A 14,248-nucleotide genomic window follows, 5' to 3' on the forward strand; every position below is an offset into this window, starting at 1 on the left:
AATGCCTGACTTACTCCCATACAAGGGGAGATTCTTACTGGGCGCGCAGTTTCCGTTCTGTCGTAATTGCATGAATATCACCGGAGCAGTGAATTTAAATGCCAAAATTTCATCAGTACAAGCTCAGATACTTTGGGTGAACACCGTTGTCTCCGCTGCAAGTTGCTACATTTCAAAGTCGGAAAGTCTCCAACCTCATGAAATCTTTGCGTGAATGTAGAACTTGCAAAAAGGATCACTGTTGGGTGTCTGTAACCGTTTGAAGAATTGTCAAGTTAGGCGCTTCCTGTAATGTGCTTGTAACTGAAAGCTTTATGTTGTTTACCACAGTCCTCCAGCATCATCTCAGAGATCGTGGTTATCCAGTCAAAAAGGTCGCCAAGACAGCAAAAAGGCTCGATTAAGTTACAGCAAAAAGGATACGTCGGGGATCGGGTAAGTGTTGTATGTGTGGAAATAAAACGCTCGTTCGTTCGATGGTTCGTTTGTCCGGCATGTTGTTTGGTCGGTTTTCGTTCGTTCGTTAATTCGATCGATCTATATTGGTCGGTCACTGAGGCCCTGTTAGGGTACAGGCAGCCCAAGTTCATTACTAGAAAAGCGGACGTGACTCTTACCGTGTTGCGCAACGTTTTATATTTATAAAGGTTTGTATGGGATGTTATCGGTTTTCCTTATAAGAGAGAAAAAATGTCTTGTTTTGAACTAAAATGGACTTACCTTATTGCCTTGTTGTTTTCTTTGTTGATTCCTGGCGTCTCAGGCCATTTTGAAACGTTTTCGGCGAGTTAGCGCTATGTTGGTGTTCAGCTGCTAAAAGAAAGACACCCTTCCAGCAGTTGAACACCAACATAGCGCTAACTCGCCGAAATCGCTTCAAAATGGCCTGAGACGCTAGCAATCAACAAAGAAAACAACAAGGCAATAAGGTAAGTCCATTTTAGTTCAAAACAAGACATTTTTCTCTCTTTTAAGGCAAACTGATAACATCCCATACAAACCTTTATAAATATAAAACGTTGCGCAACACGGTAAGAGTCACGTCCGCTTTCCTAGCAGTGAGCTTGGGCTGCCTGTGGTTAGGGGGTATAGATGTCGCCCGTCTGATTTTCAAACTTTGTCACGTCGCCATTTCGGAAGATTCTGATATCGCTGTCGCAATTTCATCAATGTCGTGCTCGAAGTCGCATTTTAATTTCCCTGATGTCGCTGTTTTTTTGGTCGCTAGTTCGTGCGCTATTTATCCTTATTGTAAATAATCAGATGCTGCTTTCGACATAATTGTTGGGTTCAAGAGAAAGGTTAGATTCAAAATGTTTGTTTCGTCTCAATTTGTAGCCGTACAAGTCTTGAGGATATTGAAGACGAGGATGAAATCGAAGAATATGAGAGTGAAGACGACACAGACAAGGAAAAAACGGTAAGAACAGCTAGGGATTACATCAAGGGACTGACTCGGACGCTAGAACCGTCTGTTTAGATAGCAAGTTCCGTTTTCAGCCAGTACAGTTTATCTTATTTCAGATTTATTTTGTGGTGTAGTTCGCCCAAAAAAGACATTTTAATTCCTGAATGTATTAGTATGGTTGGCTATTTCAGATTAATCCTTTTACTCCCAATATTAAATCAATATTAAATCAATATTAAATCAGGAATTCTACTTACCGTCTGTCATTCAGAGAATTTGGTTTTAGATCGACTATCGACTCATCGCTTGTCTGCTTGATATTGTATTAATATTGTAAGGAGAAATTCTGTCTTTGTCAGTTATGGGAATTAAAGAGTGAATGGTAAGCGCCCTGCGTTGCCGAGACTTGAGTTCATTTCCCTTCGATCTACTCTTTCACATTGACAGAAGGCACCAGTACGAGCAAGAAGAGAGAAAAAAGAACTACCTGATGATTTCTTTGATGACTCGCAGGAAGAGAAAGAGACGGTAAGAGCTGTAGTGGACTCGGATTCTGTAATCGGATCCAAATTTCCTTTGTCGTCTGATTAAGTCTTAAAGAAACCAAGTATCTAATAGGCTTTAGGGATAAAACAGTTATCAGAGTTTGCAGCGTACAAAATTTTTCAATCCGAAATTTCTAGCTTTCTTTTTTTCTTTTTCATTACAGGAAGATGAATCATCTCTGGAGACAGCTTTCTGAAATCTTCAGAGTACATTGATGGAAAACAAGACACTCTCATTCGGCTTAGAGCTTGTAATATTTATTGACGTTGTTTTTGTACAGAGTTTAAAGACCTTCTTTAGAGTAGATTAACTGTTTTTTTTTTTTTTTTTTAAGTAAGTATTTAAAGATTTTAAAGATTCGACTAGTACTCTTTCAAGACTGATTAGGAAAATTCATTCATGCATTGATACTGAAAAGTTCCGCATTTGCGACGTAACTCGAGGAGAGGGAGACTGCTCGTTGTCTAAAATTACACAGCTGTGAACTTACCAGTCAGTTTATTCAAAACAGTCGCAGCGGTTTTAATGCCATATAAGTTTACAGGGTTTAAACGTTCTTCTCTACACGTACTTTATTAAAGCTCTATTTTAAAAATGAAGTTTCTCGAGCTTTAACGACTTAATTTCTTTTATTTCTCGTGGATTAACGAATCGAAACGACATAGCAGTGGTTTCAAGGTCACAGCTCTTTCGTTGGCCGAGAAATTTCCCCAGAGAATTGAAAAAGGAAAATTCTGTTGGTAACGAACAATTTCTCAGTTTACAGAGATTAGAACAGGGCTCAGAACTCAAGGATGATGATAAAAACAACAACAAAACGGGTTCGTATAGAATAGGGGGAGCACTTAGGAAACACAAGGAAGTTTAGGGAGGAAAGGGTGAACAGTACATGTATGAAAAGAAACCTGTGACAAAGCAATAGAGAAAAGCCAGTTATGAATTACTTTTCGCAAGGGTTGGTAAAACATCTTTACAGTTCTTATTTTTAAAAGAAACAAAACACGGTCAGTCGATAAGTGCGAATTTATTTACTTTAGTCAAAAAGAGTATTTCTGAGATGCCCCCAAGCTTTGTCTCAAAATCGGGGTTGAAAATGTCTTGCTAATCTCGTGCAAGTAAAGCTTGCTTTACTAAGAAACATTGTCACGCCTCGTTTTGAAAGCGAGGGTCATGGAACACAGAAATGACCTCTTGCTTTTAAGGACTCCAACTCTACTGACTACAACAATTTGATAAAAACAGAATGAAGAAAGAAAACATTATGGTCACGAGGAATACGTCTTAAAGTGTAATATCAATCAATTTGGTTTACAGACATTATCCTTTAACAAAGCTTGCTGTTAATTAAGATTATTGCACCGACTACGCAATCCGTACATCAAATTTTAAGTACATATGGCACGAAAAGAGTAATCTGGAAGAGCAATATTGAAATAGAAACGTCCAACCGCGAAAACGTAATAGCCCCGAATACGAGGAGTATACTTAATAGTTTGGCGTTTATCCCCAGAAAAGCCCGTAGGATTGTCTATAGTTAACGTTTGAAATTAAAATACCGACATTATGGGATTAAAAAGGAACTGCTCATTAATTAAAGTTAGACAGTGCAGAAAGCACTAATACATCCACACTTTCAAATTACACAAAATTGTCTGCGCGAGGGACTACATAGAAATCGTAGGGTCTATTCACCAGCCAGTGTCTAAGGTGCACCCATGATATTCTCCTGCTATGATTTCAAGAAAGAATGAGGTCCGCACTCGAGAAAAAGGCGGGAAATTGAGCCTACAACTTCCAGTTGCTTACAGTAGTACCCTTCTTTGCCAGATGCAAGGCAAAAATATATTGTACTCACGTTGCAACGTTTTAAAGATAGCAGCTCGTACACCAAGCTCCCAGATTCGTTTAGAACATTTCACTTTAAGCAACACCTTCCCTTACATTGTCCTAATGCTTCACAAAACAATCGGGAACTTTGGTCTATCGCTCGTGCACTGAATGATAAGCTGGTAACACAACTCCATAGTAAGCTACTAAACTAAGGTACACAATCTTAACTTTTGAAACAAATGCAGGGTGTCCAGTTCCTATTTTTTCCTATTTTTTCCTATTTTTTGGGCCCATTCCTATTTTCTCCTATTTTTTAACCAGAACCTCCTATTTTTCCTATTTTTTAGCCAGTAAAGCCAAAATTTGTAATAAAATTGAAAGTGGAATTATAGTTGAATGTGTTTTATAGTGAGATCATAAAGCACATAGTACGTTGACTCTGATGTTCTAATATTAGTTAAAGTAATAGCCACATTTGTTCTACGAAAGCCAGATCACTACAATTCTTTGAAACAGAAATAAAAACATATATTGGTGGCGAGAAAAAGAGAGATAAGCGACAGATATATGGCCTACTTGTCAACGGAATGGACCTCTGTCATTACACAAAACAGGTCAAGTCGAGAGCGGGTGAAAGATTCATTCACGAGGCTTATTCATTCATGTCAGTGTCATTGTATACATATCTATGTATATATGTATACCTTTATTTGCAACTTCCTTTGGATCATATTAATTCCGTCGGTTTGGGGTGAATTGTTAGAGGTACGTTAGCACAGCTTAGCAAAAATCTCATGATCATGCATTCTTTGTCATTGCGAAATAATTAAAAATAATTTTATCAAACTTAGAAGCTGTAGTGTGTGAATCTTATGGCTTGCTATTTACCTAGTCTCCTCTAGGGCATTATCTCAGAGAGCTCTCGGTAAAAAAGTGGAATAAAGCTTACATTTTACTAAGTTATTTAAACTTTTAGGGCAATGTTTGTGTCAGGACTGAACACGGCAAGCTTCTGTTCCGAATAATTAAATTCTAGTCTGGATCCGTTTAACTTGAAGAAGACCATCATTTTATTTATTTATCTATTCTTCAACTTTAAAATATTATGGAACATAAAGTTCAAACTCTTGACAGCCAAAGATAAGAGATGCAAAATTACTCGCTGAAATTATGTGGCCGGCTTACCGAGGCTGCCAAGTAACAAGTTGAAATCTTGAGCGTACTCCACCCGATCGCTCTTGCATTTATACTAAAAAATTAGCTCTAATTGATGTCCTTATTGATGTCCTTCATCGATGAAGACCAGAGAATAACGTCTTGGCAAACAAAAATCAAACATAACTTCATTGAAACCTCGGTCACCTCTTCTTTCCTGTCTTCCTTTTTTCCATCGGCTAGACTTGAATTGTTCAGCGGCAGACGTCTCTTGCGTTAACGAGTAGGCCATATATCTCTCGCTTGTTTCTTTTTTTCTTGCCACCAAGATTTGTTTATATTTCTGTTCACCGAATTGCGGTGAGCTGGCTTTTGTACTCGGTTTCAATGTGAAGTTTGGGCAAACATGTTTGCCGCTTTTCTCCAGCCATCGTCCACTTGTCGAGCTTCTGATGCTTCACAAACCTACAAAATCATCCTGTTTCCTTGAAGATATACGCGTCCTTCTTGATTGCGAACAGCAAATCACTACTAAACATTAAAAGCAGAAGACATCCCACGTAATTGTATTTAAAACGGAGTTCGTACAAAGCTATTTTAGGTGGAATCCGTGCTTAAACATCTGCAAGTTCTCTGAAAGTCTTTCTTTGCAATTTTTGTTTATCCTCCGCCTCGCTTTCATGACTAGGCACCAGTTTTTTCCCGCGTGTCCGCCATTTGTGAATACGGTGTATGAAAATGCCTGGCGGTAGAACAAAGTTTAGCAATGCATGGCTTTCTGCCTTCGATTCCAATGGTCAAAGATTGAGTTCTTGGTGTCGTAAAGGAGTGGATGACTACCATGCTTACTGTAGGTTTTGTGATAGTGAGTTTCTTTGTGACAACTCTGGAAAAGCGCAGATATTGCAACATGCGAGGAAAGCAAAGCATGTTCAGGCTGTTAAACCTGCAAGGGATGAGTCTCAAGGAAAGTTGTTTGTACTGCAGAGTCATCCAAGTGCAGGCATCTCAAACCGTTGTGATCTGCCAGAGCACAGGAGAAGTTCGTCTGGACAGCTGTCCATTATCAATTACAAAAATGCCAGCTTGCAAGCAGAGGTGATTTGGTTAGCAAAGTTGGCGTCATGTAACTTTAGCTTTCGCTCAGTTGACAATCTTGGCAACACATTTAAGGCGATGTTTCCTGACAGCAACATTGCTTCAAGTTTTTCAATGGGTAGAAGCCGTGCATCCTATGTTATTGGGGAAGGCTTGGGCCCTCACTTCACACAGGTATTATATAAAGTGCAATTTGAATACGCAAATTATGAGTGCATATTTATGTGTGATTCTTGATATCACTGAAAGTTTATGTCAGTATTTCATCTTTTAATTTGGTGTATGAATAAAAAAAGGTAACTTACTATAAGTGTTTGTGTTTCTATCACCAGATAATTGTTGATGATGTAAAGAAGTCAGAACTGCCTTTTTGTTTACACTTTGACGAAACCTCCACCACGCAGGTCAAGAAACAGATGGATCTTACCTTTCGTTACTGGTCCCCGACTCATAATGAAGTCTGGATAAACTTCTATACCTCTTTATTTTTTGGTCATGCAGAGGGTGAAAAGGTGGCTAACCGTATCTTCCAAACAATGTTGAAAGATGACCTTCCAATAACGAAGCTGTGCACTTTGGTAAGAGATGGCCCTAATGTCAATAAAACCATTGTTAGAAAGTTGGAAGGAGCAATCAAAAATGACAACCCAGACTTTAGTGGTTTTATTGACTTAGGAAGTTGTGTTCTTCATAACGTCCATAATGCTTTTGGCAGGGGTTTAGAGGAATATGGGAAAGACATTGAACAGCTTTGTGTGGACATTCACTCCCTTTTCAAGTACAGTGCAGCTAGACGAGAAGACTATCACACTTTACAATCTGCAATGGGTGTGGAGATGCACAATTTCCAAAAGCATACCGAGGTGAGATGGCTTAGTCTGGGCCCTTCTGTGCGAAGAATTTTGGAGCAGTGGGATTGCATCTGCAGCTTTGTGAAGGATCTGGGAAAGGATCCCAAAACAGCTCCTAAGAGTGTTGCTTACAAGAGGGTATCGGCAATGTTAAATGACGAAGAAGGAAAGAAAACAAAGGCACAGTTGGAATTTGTGGGTAATGTTTCACCTGTTTTTGAAGATTTCCTCACCATTTTTCAGAACAGCTGCCCACAGGTTCACCTTTTATATGATAAAATGTCTGAGTTCTTGCGCAAGCTTATGGGTAGATTCCTAAAGAAAGATGCGTATGAGAAGAAGTTTGGTAGTGATCTAGTCAGTATTGACTGCAGTGCAAACAGTCAGCTGCTCGATGCTGATATTGCAATTGGAGAGGCGACCAAGAAGGCTTTAGCCCAAATCAAGCCAGATCGTAGAAAGTCTGTATATCTTGGCATCCGCACATTTTATAGCACATCCCTTACATATCTACAGTCTCATCTCCCTCTTCAGAACACTCTCTTAAAAGCATTAGGATGTCTCAATCCTGTCAAGAGAGAAAAGGCAAGTAGTGTGAAGGCAATTGCAATACTGGCTAAAAAATTGCAGCCTCAGTTGGATGTCAGCATTGTTCAAGATGAGTGGCGAGTTTATGCTGTCGATGAAGATGTTGAGCAGTTACACAAAGAGAAACGCGTTGACCATTTTTGGCAAGAAGTATTCAATCTCAAGTCTCTTAATGGGACCGAGCCTCGATATGTTGCTCTTCCAAAAGTAGTAAAATCAGGTCTTATTCTTGCGCAAACAAATGCTGAGTCAGAACGAAGTCTGTCAGTGAATGCCCGCATTGTGACGCAAGAAAGGACACTTCTTGGAGAGAGGACCATTGTTGGCCTTAGATCTGTGAAAGATGCTTTGAAGTTTTATGATCCTGAAAACCTGAGACCGGAAAAATTTGCCCTGACAGATGGTCTTCTAACTGCTGTGCGATCTGCGCACATGCATCATAGACAGCGGCTGGATGAAGAAGAAGCCGAGAAGAAGAGAAAGGAGGTGGATGAGAAATTGAAAGCTGAAGAGGAAGAACGAAGGAAAAGAGACCAGGAGAAGTTAAGAAAAGAGACAAGATCGTTGAGAGATAAAGGAGAGAGGCTAGACAAGAAGGAGCAGGAGGCAATGGATGAAATGCAAACGGCTAATGAGCTACTGTCAGAGGGCACATGTAAGTTGCAGGCTGCTCTATCTTCAGGTTCCAAGGTTGATTCACAAGGTGCAAAAGTTGCATGTCTCATGATTGAAACGGCCAAATCGAATCAGGCAAAGGCAAAGAGGAAGCTTGAAGCAGTAAGGGAGAAGCAAAAGGAGGTTAACATAAACAATCAGAAGTTGCTGGAGAAAGCTCTACCAGCGGATGTTTCTGCTGTACCATTAAAGAAAAGAAAGTCAAAGTAAATGTAAACTGTCATTTTACACCTCTACGCAGGTGCTCTGCCAGCTCAGTAAAGACTAAAATGTTCTTGTGTTAGCAATCATCTGCTGGATTAATGTTGAAGTTATAAACATAATGAAAAGCCAACTTTGTTTCTGAACAAAAGTGAAGGTGAAGCAGTTCAGTTGTTACTTTAAAATTAGGGAAATCAAAGTAAATAAAGTTATGTTGTACAGATTTGTTGATAGATTTATCTCAGTGAGGGATATCAGGAAGATTAAAAATTCAAACCAAAAAACTCGTTTTGTCCTATTTATGTTCACTGCTGTTGATCGACTAAAGTGGTGAATCGGGGATAGCAGCTGGCGTGTGGGGAGGCTACCTTTGTTGACGAAAGTACTATTGATTTTCCTATTTTTCTCCTATTTTTTAGTGCAAAGTTTCCTATTTTTCCTATTTTCTCAATCCTGAAATTCCTATTTTCCTATTTTTTTGGGCAACCATGCCGCTGGACACCCTGATACTGCCAAAAACTCGATCCCAGTCTCCAACCACTATTTGATCGAAAAAAAGGTCCAATTTGAGCTAAAATTTTAGGAGTAAAAATATTTTAGACAGACTTTGTTTTCAGTAGATGTATTTTAGAGATACTATATTTTTAATTGGAGTGAAAATTGTGTTGATGTCATGGGCACTTTAAAAACAGAGAGGGGTTTTGTCACCTCAAAAGTTTTTCAAACATTTCACGCTTCAGATAACCACTTGTCAAGTTATGTCGACAAGCTGAAAAACTTGAAATGCTGTCCACCAATAGAAACACAGGGGAGGAGTCTTAGGCGACTCTCAATGAAAACATGTTCTGTGGGAAACTATCCTGCAGTAGTGCATGATAGCAAAAAAAAGTAGTCTAAAGAAATTCAAGACAAAGAAATGTTTTAGCAGCATCATTAAGTTCAACGCTAACAAACCTAAAGGAAGCGATAGAATCTCAGATGTCATCTTTAGAAAATTGCTTGTATCACGAGCCCTTGTCCGATGTGGCAAGATTTTTTCTTCATTCTCCACTGAAATCCTTTAATATCTGGCTCTTGTGGCCAAGCTTTTTTCTAGCTTTAACCCAAGAGTTCTTTTCCTATATTTTTTTAACTCTACTTTACTCACTATTTTGCAAACTGCCACGAGAAACATGAAACTGGTGTACAAAGATGTTTATGCAAGTGAACTCCCTGGATGTTCTGCTCCAAAAAACATCATCCGAGTCATTGGTGTTCTCACATTATAGTTGGCTTTTCACACTTTGGTGGCGCATTGAATTAAGTTTGAGAAAACATTTATGTAAATAACCTAACTGGATTTCAATATTTTATAATAGTTTTTTGGGAAACTGTAGTTAAAATATAGCAATGCTTTGTTGAGGTAGTAAAAAATTTTAGCAAAATTTGGTCCATGAAGGTCTTGCTTATCCTTAAACACAAAGGCACGCTATATAAGGAAGTCTTCCCTGGGAAGACCTAGGCTCATTTGTCACTCACCGTTGACATGTGCAGGTCAAATTTAAATGCTGGTAGACGAACGAAAGGAGCTAACGAGATATCTATTGTTTACTTCCACCAGCATGGCAGCATGAGGTAACATGTGAACCATCTACTTCGATATCAAATTTACTGCCACAAATAAAGACAGTTTCCATTGGAGAAAGGAAATACAAATCTCAAAAATTCTTATATTGTGATTAAGACATAAAACAATTTTGAGGAATGTGCCTGCTGTTCATTGCTTTGGAGTAGCTGTAGCTCAAGCTGACTTGACTCTGAGAGTTCTACATCGCATGACGGTTGATTGACAAATGTTCCAGTGGGACCTAAGGCTCCTTTTATGGCGTGCCTTCGTGTTTAAACACAGGCATCCCAAGCTTGTGTCTCAAGGAAAAGTGAAATATTATTTTATGAAAGTTACACATGAAACCATTGAGAATTTGAATGTGTTAAAAAGAATAGTATGGGCAACAAAATATGGTCTATTAACAACTAATTATTTCAAAATATGAAAAATTTACTCCTAAGATTGTTAAAACTGACCCACTACTTTTGTGTCCGTTGTGTTTTTTTGGCGAATTCTGTTGTTTTGGGCTTGTTTTGCAATCACAGTTTTTCCTGTTATCAGACAAAGTCAAGGCTGAAAACTACAATTTTGGCTGTTGTTCACTCAGAGGTGGTTTGAGCCCAGAAAATCTATTTATTTGGCAATTTTTTTTATCCACAGGCTCAGCACAAGAGTTTAATAATGCTCACATAAATAGTTTTTGCTTTTTCATGAAAATGATATAGTTTTTGCATTTTTCAATGGTATTGAATAATGAATACATATATCATTCATTTCTGTAAAATGTAGTCCTGATTAGGCCAGTGTTTGTGTCTAGTGTCCAGACTTCCCAAGTTAAATGACAGTGGTTACCAAGCATATGTTTTGCATTGTTTTCCTGTACTTCATTTTTGTTAAAATTCCATTGTTTTCATTTAAGCTGTGGATTTTAGTCTGTTATCAGTCACAGGTCCAGAGGGAAATTGATTTTTTTAAGAGAAGGTATTTTCAAAGCTGATAAGTTGTTTGAGGTGTACCATCATAAACTTGACAATTAATGTACATTTTGAAATAAATTTAAAATAAAGTGACTGTAAGCTGTGGAGCCTCACATGTACCTTGATCATGATCAAACCTAAGTTGTTTGTATCAATAAAAGGTGTTTAAGCAGTCAAACATGGTAACTATATTGCTAGGCTCAAATCTCATCCTAGCAACAGGGTAATTTTATGTGCTGAACATTCTTAACTCAATGGATTTGAGATGTACCATTGTAAACTTGACAATTGATGTACATATTGAAACAAATTCTTTTTCATGCCTTATGAAAATTGTGCTGGGCTACAGTCCAAGACAATTCTTAAACAATGTGCTGATCAGTTAGTATTTACTGCTGTTTCCTTACTTACCTTCATTGTCAGAAGCAGTGCATCCATGCCTGAAAGTGGTTTATGGATCCCTGTTGAGGACTGAAATAGGTCACTTTTACACTTTTTCTGCATCAAGTTTGAAATCTGAATCTCTATTTCCCATGATAATTTTAAATTGATACGAGATCTGGTCAGTATTTCAGAATGGGTTAACAGACACCCTCACTCCCCCCTTTACTAACAGTACTTGATTACAACAGTATACATTTGCTGCACACTTGTAGGGACAAATTTGGTTACATGAAAGTGTTGACATGTATAGACCTGGGTGGTTCTCAACAGTGAGATAAATGCCTAATCCAACAAACCATTGATCAAGTACTTGCCACCTTTTCCTTTTCAAAGTAAAGGTTTAGAAATGGTAGGCAGCCCTGTAATTTGAGAGACTTTCTCTCTTTTGTCTGAAAGGTGAGATGTATTAACTGCTCTACAGCCTTTCAGTTAATAATGGCCTTCTTTCCAAGTTCTTTTGCAAGTTTCTTTTTGTGTTTTTCCAAGTCTTCTTTGCTTTGGCTTTCAATGTTTGCATCACTACTGTAATCTACAATGAAAGGGCCCCATAAACTGTGTCTAAATCAACCACCTAGTTGGCCTAAGTCACTATTGTTCTTTAAAGGGTTGTCAAATATGGTCCAAACTTGATTATGGACGTTCTGTGTTAAAATGATCAATTCCACAATCTAAGCATTGCCTAGACGGTGACTTTCATAAATGCTGTGTAAACTTTGCTTAGCAGAATTAAAACAGATCAGCTATCAAGGTAAGGCACTCAGTTTCTCACCTTTTACATCATTTGGATGCCAATTTATTTAAACTTCATGCATCAAAACAAGAAAAAAAAAAGGGGAGGAAGCAAAGTCAAAATACAGCTCCCATTACATGTTTGCATTTGACATCAATATCTGGGACATTGGCCAGGTGTTATTTCAAAAAAGAACTAGTGGCCATGTTTGTAATGGCATAATTTGGCAGCCAAAATTCTTGAGTTAAGGTCTCTCAGAATTCGAAACAGTCGGTAGTTTCTATCATATTTTGTGTGTATTGTAATTTTGCTCACTAAGGTGTAAGAAAATGTGCCTTATTGCCAAAGTGGATGTTTACTCGGCTTGATTACAGGAACATTTGTGGAATTTTCAATGGAATACCTGTAAATAAGTGGTTTAATTTTTGCTTTTGAGTCTAAACACTCATATGGTTCTGCGTAATACAAAACAAAAACGTAAAGTGAGAGGTTCAGTGACTTTTTTCCATAAGTTGCTGCTTATGTTGTCCTAAGGCTATGTTCCAAAAAATGTGCTGCAGTGGTTAAGGCTCTGATTGGCCACAAGCAAGATCGAGTTGGGCATTATGCAGCTTTATTTTATAGGTGGCAGCGCCCTTGGTTAAATTGCCCAGCAATAATAATTCCTCATATGAGCTTTTGTCATCATTGTAAATAAAGGGCAACGCACGTTCATTAAGTTGTTCCAATTTGTTGGATCTACCTTTTCCGCAATGATGCCATACAACAGATCAATGATTTAAATGAGGCAAAAGATAAGCATTATATAATTTAACCTTGGCATGGATGTTAATTAATTTCTTATGTCTTTGTAAAACTTGAATTTGCTTGGTAACTTTCCGTGCTATGTTACCTATATGTTCATTAAACTTTAAGTCATGATCAATGGTTACACCCAGTAGCTTAGCACCCCCCACAAAACTGATCTCCTGACTCCCAATGGAAAAACAGGGTATATTAGTGTCATTGCTCTTACCCAGCCACATGGTAGAACATTTATCCAGATTCATCACAAGGCCATTAGAGCAAAATCAAGAATGAGCAGTGACAAGATCAGTTTGTAGGTGTCCATGTAATAGGGAAACATCATTATTAATATCAAAGATCTGAGTATCATCGGCAAATGAACTTATTTTGGACTGAAGACTAGATAATAGTAAATCATTTAGGTTTCATTTAACATGAAGCGATACAGGTAATTGTTGTGTTGGGAAAATATTCACACTCACTTTGCACCCACATGCGGTGCCTGTTCATTTTATAAACCATTAGGTTGGATGAGAATTTTGCCTTTATAGACCTGGTTTTTCGTCATTTCACCTTTTTGATTTTCTGGGCCATTGAGAACGGGTGAAATCAATCATTTGTGCATGCTGTTTGTAATCAAAATATGAAAACATTTGTTCATTTCATATACTTGCAGTTTTATAAACAAGTAATCTCTGGTGGAGAGAATAACACCTTTTTAATGATGGTGTTTATGAAGGAAGTGGAAATCGAAAAAATTGTGATTTGCTTGCTGCGCCAAGGCTCGACAAAGATTACTGAAGGTGATTCATTGAGGGCGTTGAAAATGTAATATTTGAGACCGTCCAACATGATTGCCTCATGAACACAGTTACTTCTAGGAAGTCTTTATTGTTGAGCCAAACAATAAAACAGCCCATAGAAAAACTCGCACTCTCATAACGTTGTTGTTCTTTTTTTTCTTTCACGTACGTGTTCACCACCTTATTTGTTAGTACTTCTCAATGTCACAAACTGTGAGGGGTGGGCTTGGTAAACTCTCGTACATTGTTGTCAATTGATTGGAGATCTCTATTACATGTCTTCAGTACTTTTGCTTGTACCTGTTACTACAACTGCTACTTTAATTTCCCAAACAACTGTATTTGTTTATCCCAAAGCGTTTTCAATGATCCACAGGTTTATTTTATTATTATTTTTTCTTTTAACTCAGTCTTTTGAAACTTTCACAGGCACATGTATGTTTACCAAATGTATATTTCACCATGTGTATGATGTTAACTTATGCAAATAATCAGCTACTCTTCTTCTTCCAGAAATTTTTTTTTTCAGATTAGCTTTGCTTTACATAGTTTGTATGTGCTTAAGGAA

At 38.0% G+C, this 14,248-nt stretch overlaps 2 protein-coding genes across 3 annotated transcripts in view; both read left to right on the forward strand.

Moving 5' to 3' along the window:
* Positions 1-4,170, forward strand: part of LOC111342631 (cohesin subunit SA-2) — a 29,207-nt gene extending 25,037 nt beyond the window's left edge. For both annotated transcript variants that reach the window (XM_088727013.1, XM_088727014.1), the window contains exons 39-42: positions 331-435; positions 1,339-1,420; positions 1,856-1,936; positions 2,118-4,170. In XM_088727013.1, coding sequence (XP_088583139.1) covers positions 331-435; positions 1,339-1,420; positions 1,856-1,936; positions 2,118-2,150 — 301 coding nt within the window. In that variant the 3' untranslated portion in view covers positions 2,151-4,170. The remainder of the gene's footprint in view (positions 1-330; positions 436-1,338; positions 1,421-1,855; positions 1,937-2,117) is intronic.
* A 614-nt stretch (positions 4,171-4,784) lies between these two features.
* Positions 4,785-8,576, forward strand: LOC148726314 (uncharacterized). Its single transcript, XM_088727022.1, has 2 exons — positions 4,785-6,211; positions 6,370-8,576. The coding sequence occupies exons 1-2, from the start codon at positions 5,672-5,674 to the stop codon at positions 8,359-8,361; spliced, it is 2,532 nt and encodes an 843-aa protein (XP_088583148.1). The 5' UTR covers positions 4,785-5,671; the 3' UTR covers positions 8,362-8,576.
* Positions 8,577-14,248: the final 5,672 nt, after the last annotated feature.

This window comes from Stylophora pistillata, chromosome 7, assembly GCF_964205215.1.
Source record: "Stylophora pistillata chromosome 7, jaStyPist1.2, whole genome shotgun sequence".
In the NCBI taxonomy this organism is placed as follows: Eukaryota; Metazoa; Cnidaria; class Anthozoa; order Scleractinia; family Pocilloporidae; genus Stylophora; species Stylophora pistillata.